Source organism: Polistes canadensis, unplaced genomic scaffold (genome assembly GCF_001313835.1).
Source record: "Polistes canadensis isolate GaletaPanama2010 unplaced genomic scaffold, ASM131383v1 scaffold_412, whole genome shotgun sequence".
Classification (NCBI taxonomy): Eukaryota; Metazoa; Arthropoda; class Insecta; order Hymenoptera; family Vespidae; genus Polistes; species Polistes canadensis.
In genome coordinates, this window is record NW_014569959.1 from 22686 (window position 1) to 47404 (window position 24719).

Here is a 24719-nt window from a genome sequence, read left to right on the forward strand (position 1 = left end):
TCATTTTCTATAATTGTAATCTTTTTATCAATCAACATTCCTATATATGATATATGTACACGTATAACAATATTAATCTAACAAGCATAGTTCCTCGACGATCAAAATGGTCTCCCGATTTTGGAACCTCGTTCTCCTATTCCCTCGCATTGTTCATATCATTCGATATATTATTTCGATAACTCGAAGTAAATGGCGGAGAAACGGGCTCTGTACGAAGAATTATATCTATATGTATTTAGATATATATATATATATATATGTATATGTACAAACGAGGAAAAGAAGCTCCATACGTGTTTACACATTACACATGCATACTCGAGCTTCTGTATTGCTATACTTGTAAATCACAACCAACGGAGTATTAGTTTATTAACTAGATATATATATCATATAAGTATATATAGCATTTTGTGTGTGTGTGTTTTATTTTTCTTTTTTCTTATTTGAAAATCGGACGTCCATTGCAACGTAGACGGTGATAGTTCGATTCACCAATCGGAACGTTAAGATTTTTATATTCATTTTATCGAGTTCAAAGAAAAGTCTTTTTTTCTAAACGCGGCGCGTAATGTAGATTTTTGTTTCCCTATTTATAAGATCGAATATTCGATTGGTTATCATATTGATAAACGTTTCGATTAGCGAATCGCCCGATGGATATAAATATGAATATCGACCGGATGATTTGTAATACATGGTACGATATAATACATATTGTATACTATGTAAATATCATATGTTTTACGTATGCTCGCGTATAATACATATGTATATTCATATAGCGTCAAATAATAGATTTATGCGTTTCCAAAATCTTGTTTCAGAGAGAGAGGGAGAAAGAAGACGAGASAGAGAGAGAGAGAGAGAGAGAGAGAGAGAGAGAGAGAGAGAGAGAGAGAGACAGTCAGACAGAAATAAAATTTCTCAATTCATAAAACATATTTCGCTACATTATCATACGTTTTCTCGTTATCAGGTGAAGGGTTAAAATAAAAGAGTTGAATATAATTTATATGAATGCGTTAACGAAAAAAGACTTTATCGAAACATTTCATTCAATTGAACATTTTGTATATCTTCTTAGAACGAGTTGGAATTAATATAATACAATAGTGTCAATAGTCAAAGGAAAATTGAATTAATAAAACATATTTTTAGAAAAACAACCAATTGATTTTATAAATGGAGAAATTTTGCAGAATTCAATTTTTCTCATTATTCAACGACAATATTTTCACGAATGACTCGTAGAAAGATTAATGATATAAATTGTAAAAATGTAAGAGAGACTCTAGAAGAAGAAATGTTCGTTTTGGACCGTAGATAGAAATGACTTTAATAAATAACATTACAAAAATTTCGTTCGAGCCTCGCTGTATTATCGATAATCAATTCATTCGATGTCCTTTTCTCTCTCTCTCTCTCTCTCTCTCTCTCTCTCTCTCTCTCTCTCTCTCTCTCTCTCTCTCTCTCTCTCTTTCTCTCCCTCTCTTTACATCTACATTTTTTACTTGATCTTATTTTTTGTTTATTTAGATAGATTTATTATTTTCTTCGCTAAGCTTAAATTTAAAATCTTGTGACGTCCGTAGCACGGCTACGAGGCGTATATATCTCACAACCTTATCACAACCTTATTATAGAGTGCCCTTGCAACGAAATCGTGGCTTAATTTGTTAGAGCGACACTCGTGAGGGGGAAGTTCAAGTTGGAAGGGAAAAAGGAGTTAAAAAGAAGGGTCGGTGCTTTCGAACCCTCTCTCTCTCTCTCTCTCTCTCTCTCTCTTTTGTTTTTTTTGCTTCATTTTTTTCTTTCTCTCTATACATATATCCTTTTGTTTTCTTCGTAATTCGATTTTTTTTTTATAGTCGCACGATACAACATACGTTCCTATTTCCCTATGCATATATATATATATATATATATATATACGTGTGTTCCGCTTTTACGTCGAATCGAATTCTCAACGAATCCTCGAGTCAAGAGATAAGTACTCTCTCGTCTTTCTTACATATTTTTCTCTTTGGAAAAAATGAATACGTACACCCGTAGACACAAATGACTCGTGGCAAGAGTTGCGTCAATGTTGCAGTTTCAGATTTTCACTTTCTACGCATTTTGTTGTTTCATCTTTTATCGTTTCTATTCGTATTGCAGTAAGAATTATGTTGAAATTATTATTATTATTATATTTATATATGATATAATATAACGAAGAAGATTCAAAATTGTTTTTAGTTAATTTTTGTCAAATCTATAATGTAGGGGACTTTTTGTGCACAATAAATGCACTCCAACACTGAGACAACCCACTATGCTCGGCTGTAAATGCGATTCGACAAATTATTTCTTGACAATGACACGCGACGAGAAAATGGAGAGTGGAGTACCACGCTCTGTTCGCACATTTTTAATGCGCTTGTATTTGCGTTTACAAACGCATTTATACATTTTTGTACGAACGCGCATATTGTGACGTGTATATATATGTATTTATGTATTCGTGTTATGTATACGAGCCCGAAAACAATTTTCATAAATAATCTTATATGTTACGTATGTCGTATTACAGGCTAATAGCACAACCCTTGGATCTTTACCTTCGTTTTACTTTGTAGATCTATTTGTATTTTTGAAGCATTGGTCGTCCTCCATGACGTTTCTTTTTCTTTTTTATGTTTTTCTTTGTTTTTTTTTCTTTCCTTCTTTCATTTCGCTTAGATACTTTTAATTAAGTTTTCGTTATATCGATACTCACAACCATAATCGTGTTTTACGAACGATAAATATAATATACCTTCTATCGGTTTTATCTAAAATACACAGGACTCTTCCTATTGTGGCTAATTATTAACGAAACTTATTCGATCGATTATCTTTTCCTTTTGATGATAAAAAGATGATCGTTCCCTTGGGGGAAGAGAAGGATATTCGTCGAAATCGATTACGAGTTTAATTGCATTTGTTCTTTTCATTTCTCTAGTAAATTATCGTCGAGTTAATGCAACGCGTAGATAACGTTAAAAAAAAAAACAAAGAGAGAATAAGCTAAGTAAGTAATTCGAATAAATGTAAGAACACTTTTCACTCTTCCATTCTGACAACGAGGAAGAAAACTTGAAACGCATGGCTTTAAAAGTTTTACGTAATTGTTACGGTAATTATGACAGCGGACTAATTGTAAGTTAAAAAAATGTTTCATTTTATGATTTATTTTGTGATACGAATAATGTGAATATAAAATAAATCGTAATATTAATTTAATTGACTTGTTTTGACACTAATTGTAAGTAAACCATAACTGTCATAATTATCGACACAGTTATGTATAATGATAATATGTATAAATATGCGATCGATCAAAAATGATGTATTTATTTAAAATTTGTCTTTTTCGTCTTTTTCCTTCTTCTTTCAAATTTGACTTAATGCAACTGTCCTATTGGTTGAATAAATTGTCACGATTTCGTATCACAATCGTACCAAATGTCTACCACAGTTTCTCGTTAATATTTCATTATGATCGATCTGGCAGCTTAAAGCGAATAGTTAAATACGAATATCGAATGAACGTTCCATTTAACAAGAACCAAGAAAAGTTTTTGTCTCCATTATTAAAGAGGTTAATTCGTTTGATCTGTTGATTCTTTGGCAAAGGGAACAAAAAATGTAAAACAGCACGCGATAGACGATAAAATCCATCGGTATGAGACGTTCTTATTTCTGTTCGTTCAATCCTACTTTGTTTAATAAGAAAGCTACTAAAAGTCAACGAAATCGTCCTACTGGAAAATCTCTTCTCTCGGAATCGATTTCCCTGAGAATCCTTCCCAGTTATTTTCTCAACATTCCCCAAGAGAACTATTCTCTTCTTGGGCGCAGAAAGAAAGGAACGATTCTACTACGTTCCAACGTTTCTACGTTTTAAGATGAAAATATCTTTTCCATTTGTTGGTACCATTTAAAAAAGCGAATTTTCACCGATCGCGAACACTTCCTTTATCCAAACATACTCGTCTTATTGCGTATTAGAAGATTGTTAAACTTTATCTATCTAGATTATACTCTAGTTTTATTTGACCAAACTCAATTTACGTAAAATTATCTTTACACGCAAGTCGATTGCCAAACGAATTTTGCATAAATCGATACGGCAACTTTGTTTTTCCTCATCATCTTTTCGACATTTTTGGTCATCACAAAAATTCACCGCATCTCTTCGTTTTTATTCTTAATTTTTCTCGCGATAATCGTCTCGAACCACCCATTATTCCTTGTTTCTCTACCATATAATAATATTCACGTATGTACGTAAAGTTGTTTGAATTTCCAATCGAGAAACTATTGCAAACTAACGAATTTTTCGCGAAATATACTGCTTCAGTTTTCTCGAATTTAGTATTTTCTTTATTTCTGCGAGAGAGAGAGAGAGAGAGAGAGAGAGAGAGAGTCTAACTTTTTCCACAGATTCAATAGTCTCTACTATTTTGTTGTTACTTTTCAATTACGAAAGAAGTCTACAATAGAATGACTCGAAAACTTCAAAATTGACCAATACGAGAATGAAGGGATTAATTATTAACCACGGTCATTCGCGTTATTCGTTAAATACGAATGAACAAGTAAAGAATGAAATTTTAAGCAGGACTGTTCTTGTTCCTCTTCCTCCTGCTAGCCCGTTTGCTTTTATTAGACCGATATCATGGCCGATATCATGGCCGATATCATGGCCGATGGACTTTCGATGTTAAGTTTTGATAGAAGAATAAAAAGAAATGATCGAAACGAGCACGATCCGATTATCCTTGTTTCGTATTTTGTTTGAAAAACGGATTAACACGAAAGATATCTCCCCCCCCCATCTATAGGAAATGAATTATTTTTCTACTCGTTCGAACAATGATTCGTCTGAAACTAATGTAAAATATCAACGTTTAGAAGAAGACACTCTTCTGAACGCTTCTCTCTCGCAACTTTGTCGATATTTTTTGGAATATATGTTTTAGTCGGCGAGACTTTTTCTCTCGCTCTCTCTTTCTTAATTTATGCAAAATTCATCTTTGAAAAAAGTTTATTAGTTATTAAAAAGAGAAAAAGTGTGAAAAAATAATGAAACTCGTATAGGAACAGCTAACGAAGAAATGCAGTCTCATCGGTAATATAACGGGAAACATATTATTTGATTTAGTTTGTAATAATGTAAAAAAAGTGTTACGCAGTTAAGAACTGGTTAAAGGAAACTCGTTACCTCGATATCGCTGAGATACGTTCTCTCGATTGGTCGGTTTTGATTTTGGGAAAAAGAAATAGGTAAATAAAAAAGAAATTAGTTGAGTGAAAGGAAAGGATCAGCGAATGCGCAGGAGCCTTCGAAAAGCTCGCCTGTAGTCGAGATTGAATATGGTATAGATGAGGGGATTAAGGGCGCTATTCAAGTAACCCAGCCACGTGATGATGTAGGAAAGCCTGATGGAGGGACAGCAAGCCGGGCAAAAAGGAACGATGACGTACATGAGGAAGAAGGGTAGCCAACAAACTACGAATACGCCCATGATGACGCCAAGCGTTCTCGCCGCGCGTCTCTCCTTCGAGAGAGAGATTCTCTGGCGTTCCTCGATGAATTGATAGACCGTGGTAGTGGTCGGAGGATTTTGGGGAGGACCGCTACCGGAAGCAGCTCGTCTAGAATTTCCGGTTCCACTGGTGGTGGTGGCTGCCGGGGGGTGGCCCCCACCTCCGCCGGTCGTGACCTCGGTTGGTTCGTCGTCGTCGTCGTCGTCGACGATCAGCGAGGGCTTGGCGTGCGTTCTAGGCATCGTCGTCGACCTCTCGTTGTGATTCGTTTCCGAACTGACGGATTCGGCGTCTTCGGCCTCTCGGTGCCTCGTCGATTGCACAGCCCCGAGCCGGCTTTGCCGAGCGCGGTCCCTCAATCTTTTTCTCGTAGCGAGGAAAATTTCTAGGTAAACGAGACTCATGAGAAATAACGGGATGAAGAAGGAGCCCAGCGCCGAATAAATAACGTAGCCCTGCCTCCTGGTCAATTGGCAGGGCGTGTCGTCCTCCAATTGTTCCGGCCAATCGTTCCATCCCGCTAAAGGCGGCGAACTAATCGCCCCGGATAACACCCAAACCCCGGCTATCGTCCCGAGGACTCTCTTGAGCGTGCGCTTTTGCGCGTAATTTATTGGATCGGTAATAGCCCAATAACGGTCCAGAGCTATCGCGCAGAGATTCAGAATGCTCGCGGTGCAGCATAGAACGTCGCAGGTCAACCAGAGCTTGCAAAAGTGTATGCCGAAAATCCATTTGCCGAGGAGGAGGTAAGCTAGGTTGAACGGCATTACGAGGATCGCCAAGGCCAAATCAGCGACCGCCAACGAGACGATGAAAAAGTTTTGGACTATTCTCAGGGGCCTGTAGGTAAAAACGCTCAGGATTACCAGGGAATTGCCCAGAACCGTTGCTAAAACGATGAATCCGAGAGTTAGCGAGGCCACCGCCGCTTCCCAACCTGGCATCCCAAAGTTCCCTTGCGCTTCGGCATCCTCGCACGAGTCCTCGCTCCTCGGCACTACCTCGGCAGTATCTTCCGACATCGTCTCGGTCATTTTTTTCTCCCTCGAGAGACGACGACCTTTATCCTCCTCTCGAATCTTGGACGAGCTCGCCTGGATCCTGAAACAGCATCGAAAAAAACCATCGAAAAAAACCATCGAACTTCTCCTTACCATTTGTAACTTCTTTTTGCCAGAAATAATTCAAGGTCTTGATAACTACACACATCAGGTCAAAGCCGAAAATCAATAAATCAGAAGGCGAAAGGTAGGTAAACCCCGCTATTAAAGCTTGCGCACGGCTTGGAAACGCATTTTCATTTCTATAGAAGAACAGTTGGTCTAACGCTCGAATGAACATTTGTAATAGGAGTTTGCGTCGCGACTTTTAAATAAGTTTGCCATGGAATAAGGTTTACGTTCTTCGCTTTTTTGAGAAATCGCTTTGAACGAGTAGAAATTCGAGTAAAAATTCATGTAGAAATATCGAGTAGATGGATAGATGAATCGATCGAACGTACAGGTTTTTAAATCAATTATTTATAGTATTAGTATAGTCAAATGCTATCGTTAATGCGTACGATATTAGATCTCGTACGTTTAGATTATATGTTTTAATAGTAGAATGAGAAACAACAAGCAGGAAAGTGTTTGGATACTAAAAGGAAAAGAAATTCGTTCGCAGACCGCAACTTAATATTATCTCGTCGCCTTTTGAAGATCGCCATGTGATTTCATGAAATCCCATGAAATCCCATGAAATCACATGATTTTTGTTCTCCTTGCTGTTGCTCCTTCCGCGCCATTTTATTTATCTAAACGATCGTATTGTGCGCTTTCGAAGGCAAGCACGAACGCGTACTTTTCAATACAATAATAAATCGTTAAAGATCGAAGATCGTAGAATTTGTTGCTCGTTAAAATTCGACAAGCAACAGCAGCACCACCACCTGGTACTATCCGTGAGTTTCCGCACCGTGACGCTCGACGAGAGATCCATCCGCCTAAAATGTGCAATCGTGCTTATCGTTTAAAACTTTCAATTCGAGAGAAAGAACGACCGACCGACCGACCGAGTATGTCTTCGTGTGCATGAGAAAGAGAACAAGATTGTCGCAGAAAACTTTGCTTCAAAGATTCGAGAATGGGGATTTTTCATGCTGTAGGAACGAATAGGATATGTGATCTAGCATATAGGACTAACTTTAACGATTAGAAAGGTATTACTATGTTATATTACGCGGCAAATATCTCATTGAAAGTTTCAAACAAAGTAAAAAAGGAAAAAAAACTTGGGATTATTTATTTAAAAAGAATTCTCATTAACTTAAGTCATCTTCATTCGCTAAGTAACTCGCACCAATTATTTCCTACTCCAACTACCAACAGTTTTTCGATCGTACAAATTTCTACGACTTTTCTACGACTTTTCTACGACTTTTCTACGACTTCTTTTCTACGACTGATTTTCTGTAATCTTTTTCCCAACTTTTCTTCCTCTTACTTAATTCTCCCTTAGACTAAAAACGAAAACGTACGTTCAACGTTAAACTCTGTTTTCGAGCGTAAAACATGATATTGCTCCTTACTCTGGGAAAGATTTATTACAAAAGTAGGAACACGCGCGTGACCATGAATTATCTCGTCGATCTATTTTTTATTTCATATTATACATCATTCTCATAAATATTCATTTCGCCGAAAGGTCATTTTCAAACAGTATTATCTCGAAAACGAAACCTCGGACGAAAAGATTGACATTTTATTAACATAAGCTATATTATATTTTCTACGTATGTACATATATTATTCTAACGAATGTGTTAGGTGAACAATTAAAACAAAAAACGATGCAACTATCGATTGAAATAAATTTGGAAAGTGTAAAAATACGTGGGCTAAGTTTTAGCCATAATCCAGCGAACAGGTGCATCCATCCCCCTCGTTTCTCGTCAAAAGGGAAACAACTAATTACGGATAAACGTCAGTCAGCGGAAGACACCAGTGGCTGTCGGATCAATTAGAGAGCACCCTTCTTTTTTCCAAGCATAAAGAAGCCTCCTCTTTTCGCTTCCCACCCTCCTTACCCACATTTTCTCGATGAAGATCAAACAATTCCGTTAAATCATTTTCCTTTTTCTACTCATCTATTCGTTTTCTCGCTCATGCTCACGAATAAATCTTTTCGCGCACTCGTGTTTTCGTTCGGTTCCGTTTCTTCCTCCAACGTAATCCATCGGAAAGTTTTACGAGAGCTCAGAATATTATTCCTTTTTTCTCGAGAGAAATTCTCGTTTCCTCTTTTCTCGGAAAAACTCAAAGTCATAGAAAAGACCACGAGGATTATTAGAAGAAGTACCTTGAGAAAGAAAGACGATAAAGTTGAAATAAAGCCGTCGGTTCCTTTCCTACTTCTTCTTCTTCTTCTTCTTCTTCTTCTCCTTCTTCTTCTTTTATCTGAAGAATTTGAGCGTTGTTAAGAAGAAAAAAAAAAAAAAAGAAAGAAGAAAGAGAGAAGGACTCGAATGAAATTTCGCTCATGAAAATTCCGTCCTACGGTAATTTTGTTCACTAGCATACGTACATATATATATGTATATATATATATATATATATACATTCATTCATTGTACATTCTACCAGTTGCTTTACCGTTCTCCTCTTTTGCGTTCATCCAATTTCCACTTCCATCGTTAAGAGTCGGAGTCGATTCTCACTCGATTTATGCTTTACCGTCTACATATTATGTAGTTGGTATTATCGATTATTTGTGATTCCTTTTCCTATCTATCTTATAATCGAGCTCACGGTAAGCGATCGGAAGACAATTTATTCGCATCCGTAATAACGATTAGATAAGAACGATCATATAATACGATCAATTGCATTACGGGTAATGTTCCTCCATTGAGATTTATTTTAACACTAAAAGGAGTGGGAGGAATTATTTGACAAAATTACAAAATTTGTATTTAATATTCCTGGGTAGAAATTTTGGGAGAAAATTTTGGGAGAAAATTTTGGGAGAAAATTTTGGGGAAGAATTTTGGATGTATGAACTGTAATCAATTTCAAGGAATAATAGTAATTCTATAACACTATAATACTTATATTGATATTAAAGAATTGGTATCTCTTGTAGCCTTTTCTCCAGCCTTTTCATTTCGCATGAGTTGCCGTGATACATGGCATAGCGTGACAACAGTTATTATCCGTTTGCGTTCGTGCGCTTTTCTAAATATTACCGGTATAAGTATATAGGAGTACGATTAGTAGTGACGAGAGAAAGAAGGAAAAATCCATGAAAATGATCCAAAATGATCTCGATTCCTTGGACTTAGAACGTCGTATTTCTTTCTTTTTCAGCCATAATCCGTGTTCAACGCTTGCAGGACTAATGAAATGAAACTTTGTTTGCTCTACGACTAACTTTGTAGTTTCCTATGCGACTTATTAAGAAATATCTGAGGTTGCATTTATCTTGGGATTGAAAAACTTGAACCACCTTTGGTAAAGAAGGTTAAGAAAATTGGATAAAATTTGCATAAGACTAAGACGAGTATAATTTATAGTTGCGTTTAGTATCGATCAATTGCTTCGCGAGTTATTTCACATTTCTCGTGCGATATTTTCTAATGGTTTGACTTGAAATATGTCAGTTCGTTCTCTCTTTCTGTCTTGATCTTTCTTGTGAAGACGAAAGATTCGTTTCGATATTTCTACCTTGATTCTGTTTAACGACGAACGATTCTTTCTTCCGGCTATCGAGAATTCGAATTTTCGCTTTGAAAAGAATTTCTTTCGAATGAATCATTCCCTTTCATACACAATCTATCGGTTAAAAGTCATCGACGAATGAAAAAAAAAGGAAAATCAATCCGACGATTCAACCGTAGAACTTGAAAAAATGAATGAATATTGAACGGATATAGGAAAGCAAATATGATAACGTATATGACTAGTTTATAGGAATTGATATATCTATAATCGATAACTCGATTAAAAAACTTTGAATATTTCTCCAATCTTCAATTTAGTTTTGATAAGAGGATTAATCATTTTCGATGAGAAGGATGGTGGTATGAATATTGAAATATTCGTATCGACTCGTTCGTAATAACTTGATGGAATATACCTTGAACATTTTATGATGTTTTAACTATGAAATGTATTTATACGTTTTAGGAATATTGCTAGCTATGAATCTCGAGATATTAGGTAAATATCCTAAAGATAGATAGAAGCGAGTAGTTAGGTTTAAGATTTGCAATCGAAGCAAAAGGCGATTGATTATCTAGACTCTGTCGGAGTTACGGTACAATCGATTACCGACAAATTTACTAAATTTCGCGATTGATTGTCGAGATACGAGGGTTGATTCACCTCCTATAGGTAAACGCGTATACGTAGACTAGGTAATTCAAATATGTAGTAGACCTGCCAATCGAGGATGAAATCGCTTAATGGAAAGCTCTTATCAACCCCTTTGATATTGCCTATCATCAAACTTACATCGATCATTCTACTCCGTCCAAACGATCCAATTCAATCGAGAACGTGTTTCACAGAATTTCCCAAGATTCTTCTATCTTACCTTTATATACCATTTTTCATATTTTCCAAGATTTCGAAATAGCTCCATTTTATAAGAAAGAAATTTCATTTTATTTCTACAAAGATGCTCTTAGTTATCGCGTTTCTTATTTGAGTGCCAGGTAATCCTTTGATTTGATTCTCAAGAGAGAGAGAGAGAGTAGTTTACTTTTCGCTTTTCCTTTCTTCTTTAAGGAAAAAATATACTTACGGCAGATAGAACGTTGGGATTTTTGTAAAGTCTCGATGAGATTAAAACTTGTTGCAATGGCTCGTCCAGAAAGGATCGATCGTAAGAATGACCGATCGAACGTCGATCATCGATCAACCGACGACTGAGCGTCGATCCTCGACGCAACGAGCACAACCCTGCCATCAATTCCTACCAATGAACGCGATCGGGGCTGCTTACAAAATCTACAAAAGAAAAACAATCAAATAATATTATATATATTTATCGTTTTTCTTCTATAAACCATTCTAAAATTATTAATAACGCGTTCGTAATCAACGGACATCGTTAGTGACGCGAATTTCAAACATTCTAGCTAATTCGTTTATATCGTCATTCATTTTTATCGATTTGTTCTTTCATTTTCGTCCTGTAATAATCGTTGAGACCAAAATTCTACGTTACGACGTTATATCTATATGTTAATTTTCATTGCATCCATTCATGCTCTCTCTTTCGATGTTAATGAGAAAAGTCATACAATATGCATCAACCTAATTCGATGGATAAAAGTGTGTCGTCGTCGTCGTCGTCGTCGTCGTCGTCGTCGTCGTCGTCGTCGTCGTCTATCCATAAACTCTTTTCACAACCTATCTATATTCGTATTTAATTTATTCTTCCTCTTTCGAGTAACAAACGAAACACGTGTTTTAAACACGAAAGTCACTTTTTTCGGTCGGTGACTAATGCTCGAGTAACGCGATCGTCACAATGACTATATATTATCAACATTTAAAAACAACGTTTAATTAGGAAGGAATGAGTTCGCATGCATTAAACGGAGAAAGAGGACGGGGGGGGGGGGAAGAGAGACTCACACAAATCGTAGCAATTATCGTGCATGTACATACGTCATTGTTTCCAATTGGGAATCTCTAATTGATACTAATTAGATTCCCTTTGCATACGTTATCATCCTCGAATCGAAAATTTCGAAATATCAAGAAGCGGAAAGTTAGAAATAGTTGAAATTATCTTAGCTATTAGGTACGCCTGATTAAACATCGAAATTATATGACCAATTTCAGTTGGTTACCATTTTAAGAGAGAACAAGAAGATCGATATCTTTTCCGAAAGTCTCGACCGTGGAAAAATTTAATTCTAGTCTTAACCTACTTCAAGAAGAATGCGCTTCAGCCGAGAAAAGCCGAACAACTCGTCGATACGCTTTGCATCTGTGACCGGAATACTACGAAGATGACACAGATTGCGAGCTTAATGATAGTAGTACGGTGGTTCTAAAAGTATTTCCAAATTGTGCGAAAATCACTCTAACGCGTAGCTTTTTATTTCGATTCGTTTTAAAGTACAACCGTATCGGCTTTATAGAGTGTCTTATGCAATCACCATCCCTACGACATTTAACAAAAATCCTTCTTATTTTATTTTTTAAATGGATCTCAAATCTAGAAATTTTTGTCGAACCTGTACAAACAAAAAGTATAATAAAATATGGGCAAAACTTTGGTAAAAAAAAAAAAAAAATAGAAAATGAAATGAATACGAGTATAATATTCGTTTGGATTCTTTATCGAGCTGAGTACTCCCCTTTCTCTTGCTTCATCAATGTCGTTTCTTTTTTATGATTCGCAGAGTTGCGTTTTGAGAAGAGACATCCAACGACTGCCATTCGTTCTATATGAAAATAATGAGACATTCAACGTCTTTCGTTTTCTATCCTTTCTCATCTTTGTTGTAAAAGGTAATTGTCGATCTTATGTCGCGATTCTCTCTCTTTTCCTCTCTTTTCTTTACGTCCTGCGGTAATATCTCTGACACGATACCTACTTCCTTCGTTTCAATTCTCGACTGTCGTTGAAAAGGAACGACGATTGGAACAATGCGAGGAAATGGAAATCGGCGAACAAAGAAGAGTACTCTCGATAGAGGGACCAATAGATTCCTCTACAGTTTCTTAAATGTACAGGGTCAACCGTATGTTCGATTGAAAATTGGTTACTCAGTGATTTCTATTATTGCCTACTCTTTTATTCCTCTTCGAAACTTTCCTTTTATTCATTTCATTCTACACGTTAAACATTGGTAAAATTATTTTGAAGAATTTTGATTGCTCAAAAATTGACCAAACGCTAAACTTGGAATAACAAGATAACAATTAATTAAGAATAACAAGTTATTTTTCTGTCTCGTTTCACAGTCTACGTAGTTTGTACAAAAAATAAACCAATATTTGTACGAATACATAAATACATATATATGTACCTATGCGTTGACAAAAATGCATATGAATCTGCGTGCGTGGAAACTTCCCACGCAATTTCAATGAACAATTTCATCAAAATATATGGAGATTTTAACCGATCTCTGCCATCTTCGATTATTTCCATTAAAAATGATTTTTCCAAAATATTTATAAGTTTGATCCTTTGCCGAAGCACGTTTCAGTTTTAAATGGAATATTTGAATGAATAAATAACGATTTGTTGCAATTGTAAATCGTTTATTGCGAATTAGAAATAGGTTTGTGTGTGTGTGTGTATGTTTGTGGCGGTGCGTAGAGAGCTATCCTTGAAGTCCCGGGTTGTTTGCAAAGGACAATAAAAAATTATTTAAACCCCTTCCGACGTCTATGCTAACCTTTCGGTGCATTAATAAATGAAAATTATCGTCGTTTTAATTTACTCAAGGAAAAATAGCATTAACACTTTGTAATATCCTTTAATTCCGTAATTGTTCGAAATAAAGGACGACTTTGGAGATTTACATCGCGCGGTATTCTATCGGTTTGCTGTAAATTGCACTTTGAAAGTTGACGGTTTCGACGATCCTCGATGGGTGTCTGATTTTGCAGAAAAGGGATGAACTCCTCTTGTTCCATCCAACGAGAGGTATAAGTGAAAGGTTGAAAAAGCATCAGGTTGAGAGCGAGCGAGGACATTTAGGTCGCGCGACACAGTTTCCTCCTGTTGCACCAGCGGGAAATGAAATATCTTTGAACCGAGTCTTGAAATTTGATTGAATGATCGACCAATAGCTCGAAAGGAGAATTTCCTCCCTTATCTAACTTCTATCTATGTATAGTTCGACAAATATTCTCTGGCATGTTATAAAGATGTACTTTATGCGACAAAGGTCCGGGCTACATTAATTAATTGAGCAAATTATTCTCACAGGTTGATGAAAATTTAGTGGTCGGAGAAGTAATGAGAAAATATTGTATTGCTCGATCGAGCAGTCACACCGCGCTTGACCCAGATTTCATTTTCGAATGTTCGCGACGAATGTTGCCCTCGCAAAATAGCTTACGATCATCGAGCACCGCTATGTAGATACCTAGGAATAGTTGCACCCTATGTTCTATGCAGGAGCATGCATGTATTGCACGCGAGTATCATCGTACCGTGCTATGTAAACATGCTATGTGAACATTAATTTCGCGCTCAAGCCTAAATGCGATATATGCGCGGTGGTAGGACGCTGATGCAAAAGAGAGGTTGCTACCTTCTTATTCCTTTGAAGTTTAAGTTCGGAAAAGGCGGCCATTTACGTCGAAAGAATATACTCGGTTGCTACGTTCTTTCAATTTATCCCCTTGCTATTGAAACGATATCTCGAGACTCTGGCGAGGAAAAATTAAAAAACGCCTGAGCAAGAAAAAACAGCAAGGAAAGGAAAGGAAAGGAGAAAAGCTATTAAGATCGTTCAAAATTCTGGTTACAAAGTCGATTTAAATCCGTTCGTATAGGAGGAAGCTTCGTCTCGGTACGGACCTTCGCTAATACGATTATCGGATGGATTCGTTTTCCTTTTTCCTACCTTGGGTGTTTGTATTTATACGAATGTTGCTTCTTAACCTTTCTTTTTTATCAATATGAACAATTTCTCTCTCTCTCTCTCTCTCTCTAGAGAGAAAACGAATAGTTTTTTTCTTGAAATTCAATCACTCAACGAAGAACAAATTACGTTTGTCCAATTTTTCTTCCCCTTTCTCTCTTTACCCTCCCTCCCAGCATTGTTCTATCCACTTTTTCTTGTTCTATATATGCTACAATAGATAATAAAATACAATAGATATTCTTCTTAGCTTTAGTAATTGAAGAAAAAATTAGTAAAAAATGTCTTTCTCTTTCCGTCTAGATTTGGCGTACCTACCTAACGAGACGATAAAGGCATAGGCCTGGATTATAAATCACTGATCCGGAATTATGTGCCGCAATAAAAGCAACAGAGCATTCAGGAGCGATTATCGTTTAAACTTTCCCGCGTCCCCTCTTCGGCTCCGTTAAATTCACCAAGAGAAAAGGAAGAATCCCGCATCGAGCGTGTGTCCCATCCCGCTCCTCTCGAGCCACCCTCTCGAAAGATACAATGGCACTCGACTTCGCTTCGTTTGTTTCACATCTCTGGAATAACCTTGGAATGGAATTCTAACCAAATTTCAACCTTCTTTTCCCTATAGCTACTAAACCGTCGATGCATTTTTCTATGCATTTTTCTATGCATTTTTCTATGCATTTTTCTATGCATTTTTCTATGCATTCGTTTATTATTCCTACGAGAGTTGAAATATTTCAGACGCGATCGGCTAATACAATTTTATTTCGATATTTTCCTTAGAAAAATATTGACTATCTCGTCGTCGTTTTATATGACAACAGGGTTCGTAAAAATTGGATCATTAACAATGTCATTGTTACCATACTCGTAAGAGAAAATTATAGTTGAAAAGGTACATATACCACTAGGAGTAGTTCGCTTTATGCTATCTCGCGTTGCAACGAGTCCCAGTGGTACGGTACGACGGTATCGTACGTACCAGGATAGCGTTTTTCAACGGTAAACCCACCAACGGACGTGTTCTCTCGTACGCAAGGGGATGAAATCGTTTTAGAACGACACATACATTTATTCGACGAAATTCTTTCGAAGGAAAAAATAAATTCTCGATGTCGTCATTGAAAATAGATACCGGGAGGAGGAGGAGGAGGAGGTCGAAATAATTCATTTTTATATATATTTATAATAATAATGAATTGATTGTGAAATGAATATAGATATATGTTATTTTCATGCCACGTAAATAGCTTGCATGACGTTCTATCACGTTAGGACGAGAAGATGCAAAGAAATAAAGAATATGTTAAATATCCGGTTGATTTGTTAAATAGGTATTTATTTAGTTTTAGGTAACGGCACGCGCGACTGATTTATATGCCCGCCACGTTGCTCATTCCCGAGCAAATGAATTGCGGCCAGAGCTATTAAAACTTTCCTACGCACTCAAATGCAAAGAGAGAAAATCGTGATGGAAGTGAGTAGTGCTCGTGTAATATGAACGAGACCGACTACGTTATTACGTACGTCTACACGATTCGTCCAATATATGTATATAGGTGTACTGGTACTAAAAAACTTACTATATCGAAAGAAACCTAAAGAAAAATTCATGGAAATCGTATTTCGTGTTTCATCTTTCATGTTTCATCTTTCATGTTTCATCTTTCATGTTTCGTGTTTCGTAAAATTTTCTTGCCTTAGAGAATTTCCTTCTCTTCTTTCCCGAACTTTTTGAAAACCGCACGCGATTGCCGCCGAGTCGACGACGCTTTGAATTTTAACGCGACACGGATCACGATGGTCTTTCAATCTTTAATTAGTACCTCCAAATTGTAGAATTGTGTGTTAATCTGATTAAAAATACTTTTATTCGCTGTATACATATAATTTCATTCGTTTCCTTATTTTATTATACAAAATTTGCCGATAACTATTTAAGTATTAAGTTACATCTACGTTTCTTCTCCTTGCAATGAAACGAAAAAAAACACTTCTTCCATCTTTTGACGTAATTTTCGCAGGTAGGAAACTCGCTCGATAAATTTCATACTAAAATTGCTGGAAGCGTTTTTACCCGTTGCCTCTCGTGTTTTTATTAAGACGAACGAACAAACGAAAGAACGGACGAACGGGAAACGAATCTATGAAACATGGTATTCGTGTGTATACGATCGATTACTTTTTTCACGTCTTTCTTTCTGCAAATTACATTCTTTCCGTCTCGACACCTCTACGTCGGCGGCCATTTTAACGAACCATTATTTTTATTTTTTACTATGCTTACTAAAAGGTGCTTATCAACGCGCGTTCGATATCACATTTATTTCTAATTATTTTGATTTTCGAAGGCGTCAAAATTTCAATGCATTTATGTTTTTTCCCGTATCGAGATAGTGAGAGAAAAAGAATAATACGAAAAGCGATGATGGAATGCTTCTAAGGGAGATAAGAATCTAAGGGAACGAGATCAATATATCTGGAAGAAAGGAAGTTTGAATATTTGATAATACTATTTGCACGGGCTTCAAAATCCAAATGAAAAGAAGACGAGCATTGATTCATCATAATATATCGTCTACGATCGATCAAAAGTCATTAATTAACATTTATGCTAATCTGAATGATTGCAAAGCCAAAGAAATTTCTAATGGAAAAAATCTGATTTTAGAAAAGTACGCCTTTTGTCAATATTTTCGCGTACTACTACGAATATACTCTCTCTTTTTATGGAATATAATAATTATTAAATTAGAATGATTTAAAACAAAAAATCGTAAGCAATTCAAATGACGTCAATTATTTGATGTAAAAGTGTAATTAGTGAATATAGACGACGATATTGTCAATTTCGGTTTCTAGTCTATTTTTCTACGATGGAAAAAAGATTGTAAGAAAAAAAAAATTTATCTAATCCACTGGATGATTCTGTTAACTCCGATTAAGCACCGAACCTTTTACCCTAATTGTAATCCAGTATTAAAGCAAATATAATAGATAGGTACTCGTATATATAACGAGTCGTTAATACTTCTCAATAAGATAGAAGTGGTTCGCATTATTGATCAAATTCAATGGCAATACTCGCATCCCGTTAATGCATTTTCCATCGGTCGCGATCGTTAAACGATTAAGTATAATAAATTAACACCGATAAACTAACGATGATAGTTGGATCGAATTTTCGACTAATACAATTGCTACTTTTGATAATTCACCGAATCGGATATTTACATTGATAGAATCGTTGAAAGAAATATAAGAGAGGATAAATAAAGGAATATATTTAATGAATATTGTATTCTCAAATTTTCTTCTACTCTCATTTTATCATTTTCTGTTCGAAATCGTCAACGATTTATGCGCATAACTTGTTGGAAATATCGATGGTTTCGCATTAAAATAGAAGAGAACGAATTCCTCGCGAAAGCTTTTAATAGAAACATTTTCAGCGTTCGTGCTTCGTAACATCTACACAAAGAAAAGGAGGAGGAGGAGGAGGAGGAGGAGGAGGAGGAGGAGGAGGAAGAGGAAGGGAGATACATTAATGAGTACACAACGATTTATAGGTGCTTATCGTAGTGTATGATTCGAGCGTAAATCGTAACAAACGCTTTCAAAACTTGTAAAATGAATCACTATTTTTTCTTGTAAAATGAATAATTCGACAAATGAGTAAAGTGAAATGTGTCGATCGATCGATGCACCTAATACGTACTCGTATAAGAAAGACCTATAGAAGGAAAATGTTTTCGATAAAAAGAAAACTTTGTAAGAACGTGATCTGAAATTGAAATTAAAACGTATTCCATCTAAAAGTTAGCAATACTTATCGACAAGCTTTATTCGTCGATCAAAAATTTCTATTTCTTGCTATTTCAAGAGAATCATCTTCTCCAGCATCTCGTTTGGTTCTCATTTCTCACCTCTGACGAAGAAAGGATACTTAATATTCCAACTTGGTAGAAACTGTATCTACTATCTTCGAGTCAATATCGAGCAATTGAAGAAATAAGTAGGTAGATGGACAGATAGATGAGTAGGTGGATGGGTAGGTAGATGGGTAGGTGAATTCTCTCTGTTGAAACTTTTCTTTAGGCCACGATCAAATGAAAAGAAGCATGGAAGAAAATAACGTAAGGTACTGGCTGGTTCTACTTTTTTTCTTTAATTAATGTCTTCGTTAACTCTTATTCTCGATAATGATTCGAAATATATCCGAACGAGGAGTACTTAAACGTATAACGCTTTTGTATCTTTTAAAAGATCGACAAGATTAAAGACTCTAAGCTTCCTTTTCAATGAATTAATTGACATCAGCAGAGTTATCGGATTATCAGGGTATTTAGAAAGTAATACTTAGAAACTCGACTCTACTCGCGAGTTACTATTGCTTTTAATTTGAGACTAAATGTAACCGAAACACTTAAGTTAAGTTAAACGTTTAAAAGGAAAAGGCTTTGAGTGTTATAGCAACAAAGTAGAAAGATGCTACCTAACTGTCCTTATACTTTCAATCGACTTTGTCTCCAAGTGTCTCTCTCTCTCTCTCTCTCTCTCTCTCTCTCTCTCTCTCTCTCTCTCTCTCTCTCTCTCCCTTCGTTTCTTCCCTCCTCCTACAAACTGAAACACTTTGAATAGATCGTAATTGAAGAATTTCTGAGCACCTAGAGGTTTCGCGCGCGATATCCGATCGATGCTTGTGATATGATAAGTGAAAAACTACTCGAACAACGACCAATTTGAGCTCACCTTTGCTTTTGTCATTTTTTTTATCCTTCCCATCGAAACGTTCATTCTTACTTTGTTCTTTGTCGGATAAACTTTTTTTCTTTTTTATTCGACATAATGAAACGCGAATACGAATAGAAATGCCATTCGTTGATATTTCCCCTTAAAATCTTCCACAAATATTCTATTATAGTTAAAACTTTATACCGTGTTTGCACGTTACATCACGTTACATCGTGATCAACATCGAATAACTACCCTTTTCACGTTCGATAGACTCTTTAAACTTGAACAATCGAATCGATCGAAAATAAAGTGGTTTAAAAAGAAAATGAGAAATATCTTAAGTTAGGTTTCGTATAGATACAGCTCGCTATTACTCAAAGATATTATTCACTTTCGAGCAGTCTTTACAAAGTGACTGCTAACCGTGAATAATCTGCAACGCAACAACAACAGGCATTTGTGTATGTGTTACCTCGGCGTCAATTTTTTTCCCATCATAAAAAAGCCGATAAAAATTAAAGACGATCGCACTCGTGATCGCACTCGTGATCGCACTCGTCGTCGCACTAATCTTCATTTACTTTTAATTAACGCGAAAATAAATAGATTACGTACGGTTAACGACGTAACGAATTTTTCCCTTGGAGAAAAAAGATTCAATCTGGTATAGTAATGAAAAAATGACAAAATGTCGCGCTTAACTTCCTCGATTCTAAGCTGACATATATTTTTTGTCATTAGCTTCTACGTCGCTTCTATTCTCTTTGATATTCTTGCCAAACGTTTATTTTACTTTTGCTTCTTCTTCGTTTCGCGACACCGTAGATCCGATCCCAGTTACGATCTCCGTTACGATCTCTGTTACGTAATTCTTAGTTATCATATAAGCAGCTTTTATTTCCTTTCAAGTTTAAATGCAAGAAAAGAAGCAAGCGACAAATTTTTAAAGTCCCGTTACACCCTTTCATCGTTCATTCATCAATCCTACTCGTATTCGCTCGTAAGAACAATCAGTTATTTCCCAGTGATTTTGTTCATCATACCGACTGAAACAATCATATCCGTCTATCATCGTTAAAGTGTATAACTCGACTTTAATTCGTGAAAACGCGACTTCGTTGTCGCGTGCACGTGCAGAGTACTTGGTTAAACGCGTTTAAATGGCAAAGGAAAGAGAGCGTATGCCTTCTTTTAAAGAAGCCAACTCATCCAACGATATTTATGCGTCTCCTGTGGGTGCTCCTACACGATCGGTTATTTATAAAACCATTGACGATAATCAATAACCTATGCCTATATATCTCCTCTCTCTCTCTCTCTCTCTCTCTCTCTCTCTCTCTCTCTCTCTCTCTCTCTCTCTCTCTCTCTCTTTCTCTCTCCTTCTTCTAAAGCTTACCTCTGTAACAGCGAAAATTTAGCAACACTCGATAAACAAACAAACCCTTCGAGTTTTCTCTTTAAAGAACAGAGAAGGAAGGAAGATAGAAATCGAGAGAGAGAGAGAGAGAGAGAGAGAGAGAGAGAGAGAGAAAGTTCCAACGGGAGTTCCAACGACAAATGTTTTACACATAAAATCATTCTCATATTTTCATATATATATTATTATTATATTCTTTTTCGAGAGAAAAACGATGCAAAAGAAAATTCGCCTCTTTGTTTTTCTTACATAAGGGGGTATCATGCTTACCTTCATAAATTTTGTTTCGTTTGTTCGTTCGTTCGTTCGTTCGCTTTACATTTCTATCTTTTTTTCTAAGCTAAGAAAAATATTCTCGTTCGAATATCCGTTTATTCCCTGTAGTGGCGCCCAATCTAAAGTCCTGTTCGATCCCGTATATCTCATGTCAGATGATAAATTGGATTTAACGAGAAAATATTTGATTTGATCGTCGTTACTTTTCAATATCTTTCAAAGTGAATTACGAACGAATTGATCGGAAAGCGACGAAAAAAGGAAAAAACGAATGATCGATCGTAGATCCCTGCTCTCTCTCTCTGTGAAACTTCTTTAAGCTGCACGAAATGAAAGAATATTTGAAATTGAAAAGGAAATTTGAATAAATCTCGACGTTAATACTCGTAGATTGAAGAGATTTTATTGCGAGATTTGTTTTGATCGAGGCTACTGCTAGTTTGCACGATCCAAATCCACCGGATTTCGTTTTATACGTTAACAAAATAAAAGAACGATCTCCAATTTTTGATGGGCAATAATTATTCGCTGGATTACAAATGAAAAAACAACAAAATATAAGAAACAAAAGGAAATTGGTGTAAAGACAATAATAATAGGAATATTTTGTAGAAATTCTGATCTTTGCAACAAAAGTTTCGTTGGTAGACTGAATTCGCGTTGAAGGTTGTCCAGTTTACTAGAACGTTAGTTTTACAGAACCCTGTACTTTATTGTCTGTATTTCTTTCGACGAGAAAAGGATCGCATAAAAGCATTGATCGAGGTCGAGACGCCCGAAAAACGCATCGGAAAAATTACGCGTTACGCGCGTAAATCCTGTCAAGACGAGTTGCATATCTTTCTCTTATCGTTTTTAACTAAAAAAGTTAAACCTAGCACCGCGTAACGCATAAAATGTACACTATTCGTTCGTTCCTAAATAAAAGAAAATGTATTGTTCTGTGTTAAGATAAGAAAGGTAGGAATTGTTAGAGTTAAGCGTAAAAACATCAATCAAAGGTATTATTTAAATGAATGTTCTGTTTCGTTAATTGTCGAACACTCGAAATAAGGTATCTACACTTGTGGTTACACTACACAAAGATAAGTCGGTCATGGAAAGATGCCACAGGTCGAATTGGTGGACACACTCACTGTAATAATTTGGAGCGGAGGGGGCGGGCAGGTGGAGAGGAAGATAAGAAAGGGCGGTGGCGGTGTTTCAATCTCGTGGTAGGTCGTCGCGTACCTGAGATCGGTTGATCGGTGGTGCAGGGCGCGGCGGCATGCTCCCGTCGCAAGACAGCGCCGTTCGACGAGCACTGAGCACCCAACATGGGCTCAGCATTCTGCGCCAACGGGGTTGCGTCGACGTCAAAAAGACGCGAACGCACAGCCCTGCGCCCTCGAAAATGTTCTCTCTCTCTCTCTCTCTCTCTCTCTCTCTCTCTCTCTCTCTCTCGGTTGCGCACACTTGCATCCTAAAAGCCGAATCTGCGCAGAATCTTCCCCTACGGAATTGCTAAAAGCCAGATGCCGAGGAAGATCAAATGGAAGACCAATGCTAAGCCAAAACTCCTTTCTTTTCTTTTCCTTCCTTTTTTTATACTTACATTTCCATTATTCAACATTACTTTTATTATGTTTACCAACTGAAACGGCCAAGGAAATAGCATTAACGTTGGTTATAGATAAAAGCCAGAAGATAAGACGTTATCAGTAATTAAAAACGATAACGAATTATCGGAAAATACGGCAGAAAGTAATAAGGTAGCGTATCTACTCGACAATAGTATAATATTTCAAATAAATAAGATTCCTAAAATATGTTTCAAAGAAAAAAAAAAGCAACGAATCGCATAAAGTAGTATTTATTATTTATTCGTATAACCGAATGTTTTTCTTCGTTCGAAGAGTGCCAAAAAATCGTGGCAATACTTTAACGAAGGATATCTGTTTCAAACCGCAAAAATGAAAAGGGTAGAAGAAGCTCAGCCTGTTGCGTCAGGGTTGCCCCAAAAATGTGTTTCACGAGTCGCGAATGAAATCTAACGAACGAACGTTCTTGTTCGGAGGTTGTTTAAACGTCGATTAAAGTAGATAAAACAAGAGAGAGAAGGAAAAAAAACGATTACGAGGTCACCGATTAAAATACGATCTCAAAAGTATTAACGATATCTTGATTTTTATCAGATAAACTTGTTACTATTATATTGCGCCTGAAATAGTTATAGAATAAGTTGTTTCCTCGATGTAAAGAATTTTCTACGTTTTATCGCTGAGCACGCGCAATCGTAATGTACATTATTATAAACATATTGCGATACGTTATGAGACGATGATATTCGTTCATCAGCATATCCCTATAAATCGTAGCTGTCTCCACGGATTTGAGGAATGCTTCGAGGAAAATTCATGTAAACGGTCGCACGATAATGCGCGAATACGCCAGTAGTAGATTAGAAATTCCATCGCGGTAATCCATTGTGAATCCAATGCGACAATTATGGAGTGACCATCTCCCAAAATACAAACTTAATATAACGGTATCATAGAGATAAACGCGATTACGATCAATCGATCGCTATTCGACTAAAATTCAATATCATTTTATTGTAACTAATTGAATTGTTCCTTTATTTCTCTTTGTATTTTTGAATCGGTAGCGAATTATAAAATAAATTTAATGGAATCACGCGGAGGGAGAATGTGCGAAGGAGTTGTGAGTCCGAATAGCAAAGAATAAACAGCAGGAAGAAGGTGCGAACGGTGAAATGAGATGGTGGCAAAATATTCCTGAGTTTTAATCGTAAAAGAACATCCTTGGCAAGTATTTTCCATATCAAAAGGAATCCCAATTTCTTTCGAGCGCGTTATTAAAATCCTTTTATACGAACTTTTCCTTCTTTATTCCTTTTATATTCGCATTTTCTTACTCGTTTTGTAAAACTAGTAATAATAAATCATAAATGCAAATCCGATTACCGTATGTATGTGAATATACGCGTGAATTTATAGCTAAACAAACGTATATTATTATCCTGCGATATGTCAAAGTAGACACTTGTCAATATTTCGAATTACATCGAACGACGAGGAGAAATAACGCGTTATAATGGTGCAA

At 36.3% G+C, this 24719-nt stretch overlaps 1 protein-coding gene across 2 annotated transcripts; it reads right to left on the reverse strand.

Annotated features, from left to right (window-relative positions):
- Nucleotides 1-1855: 1855 nt before the first annotated feature.
- Nucleotides 1856-22964, reverse strand: LOC106792363 (tyramine receptor 1). Of its 2 annotated transcripts, none has more exons than XM_014758754.1 (3): nt 22845-22964; nt 11368-11573; nt 1856-6684 (listed from the first exon to the last, which is right to left on the reverse strand). In XM_014758754.1, exon 3 carries the CDS (start codon nt 6615-6617, stop codon nt 5355-5357), a length of 1263 nt encoding a protein of 420 aa, XP_014614240.1. In that variant the 5' UTR covers nt 6618-6684; nt 11368-11573; nt 22845-22964; the 3' UTR covers nt 1856-5354. The 2 variants fall into 2 exon arrangements, with proteins under 2 accessions (XP_014614240.1, XP_014614241.1); XM_014758755.1 differs by lacking the exon at nt 22845-22964 and adding an exon at nt 22751-22770.
- Between the last annotated feature and the right edge of the window lie 1755 nt (nt 22965-24719).

Coding starts and splice junctions, on each gene's coding strand:
- LOC106792363 (XM_014758754.1), bottom strand. CDS start 6,617: ATGACCGAGACGATGTCGGAAGATACTGCCGAGGTAGTGCCGAGGAGC.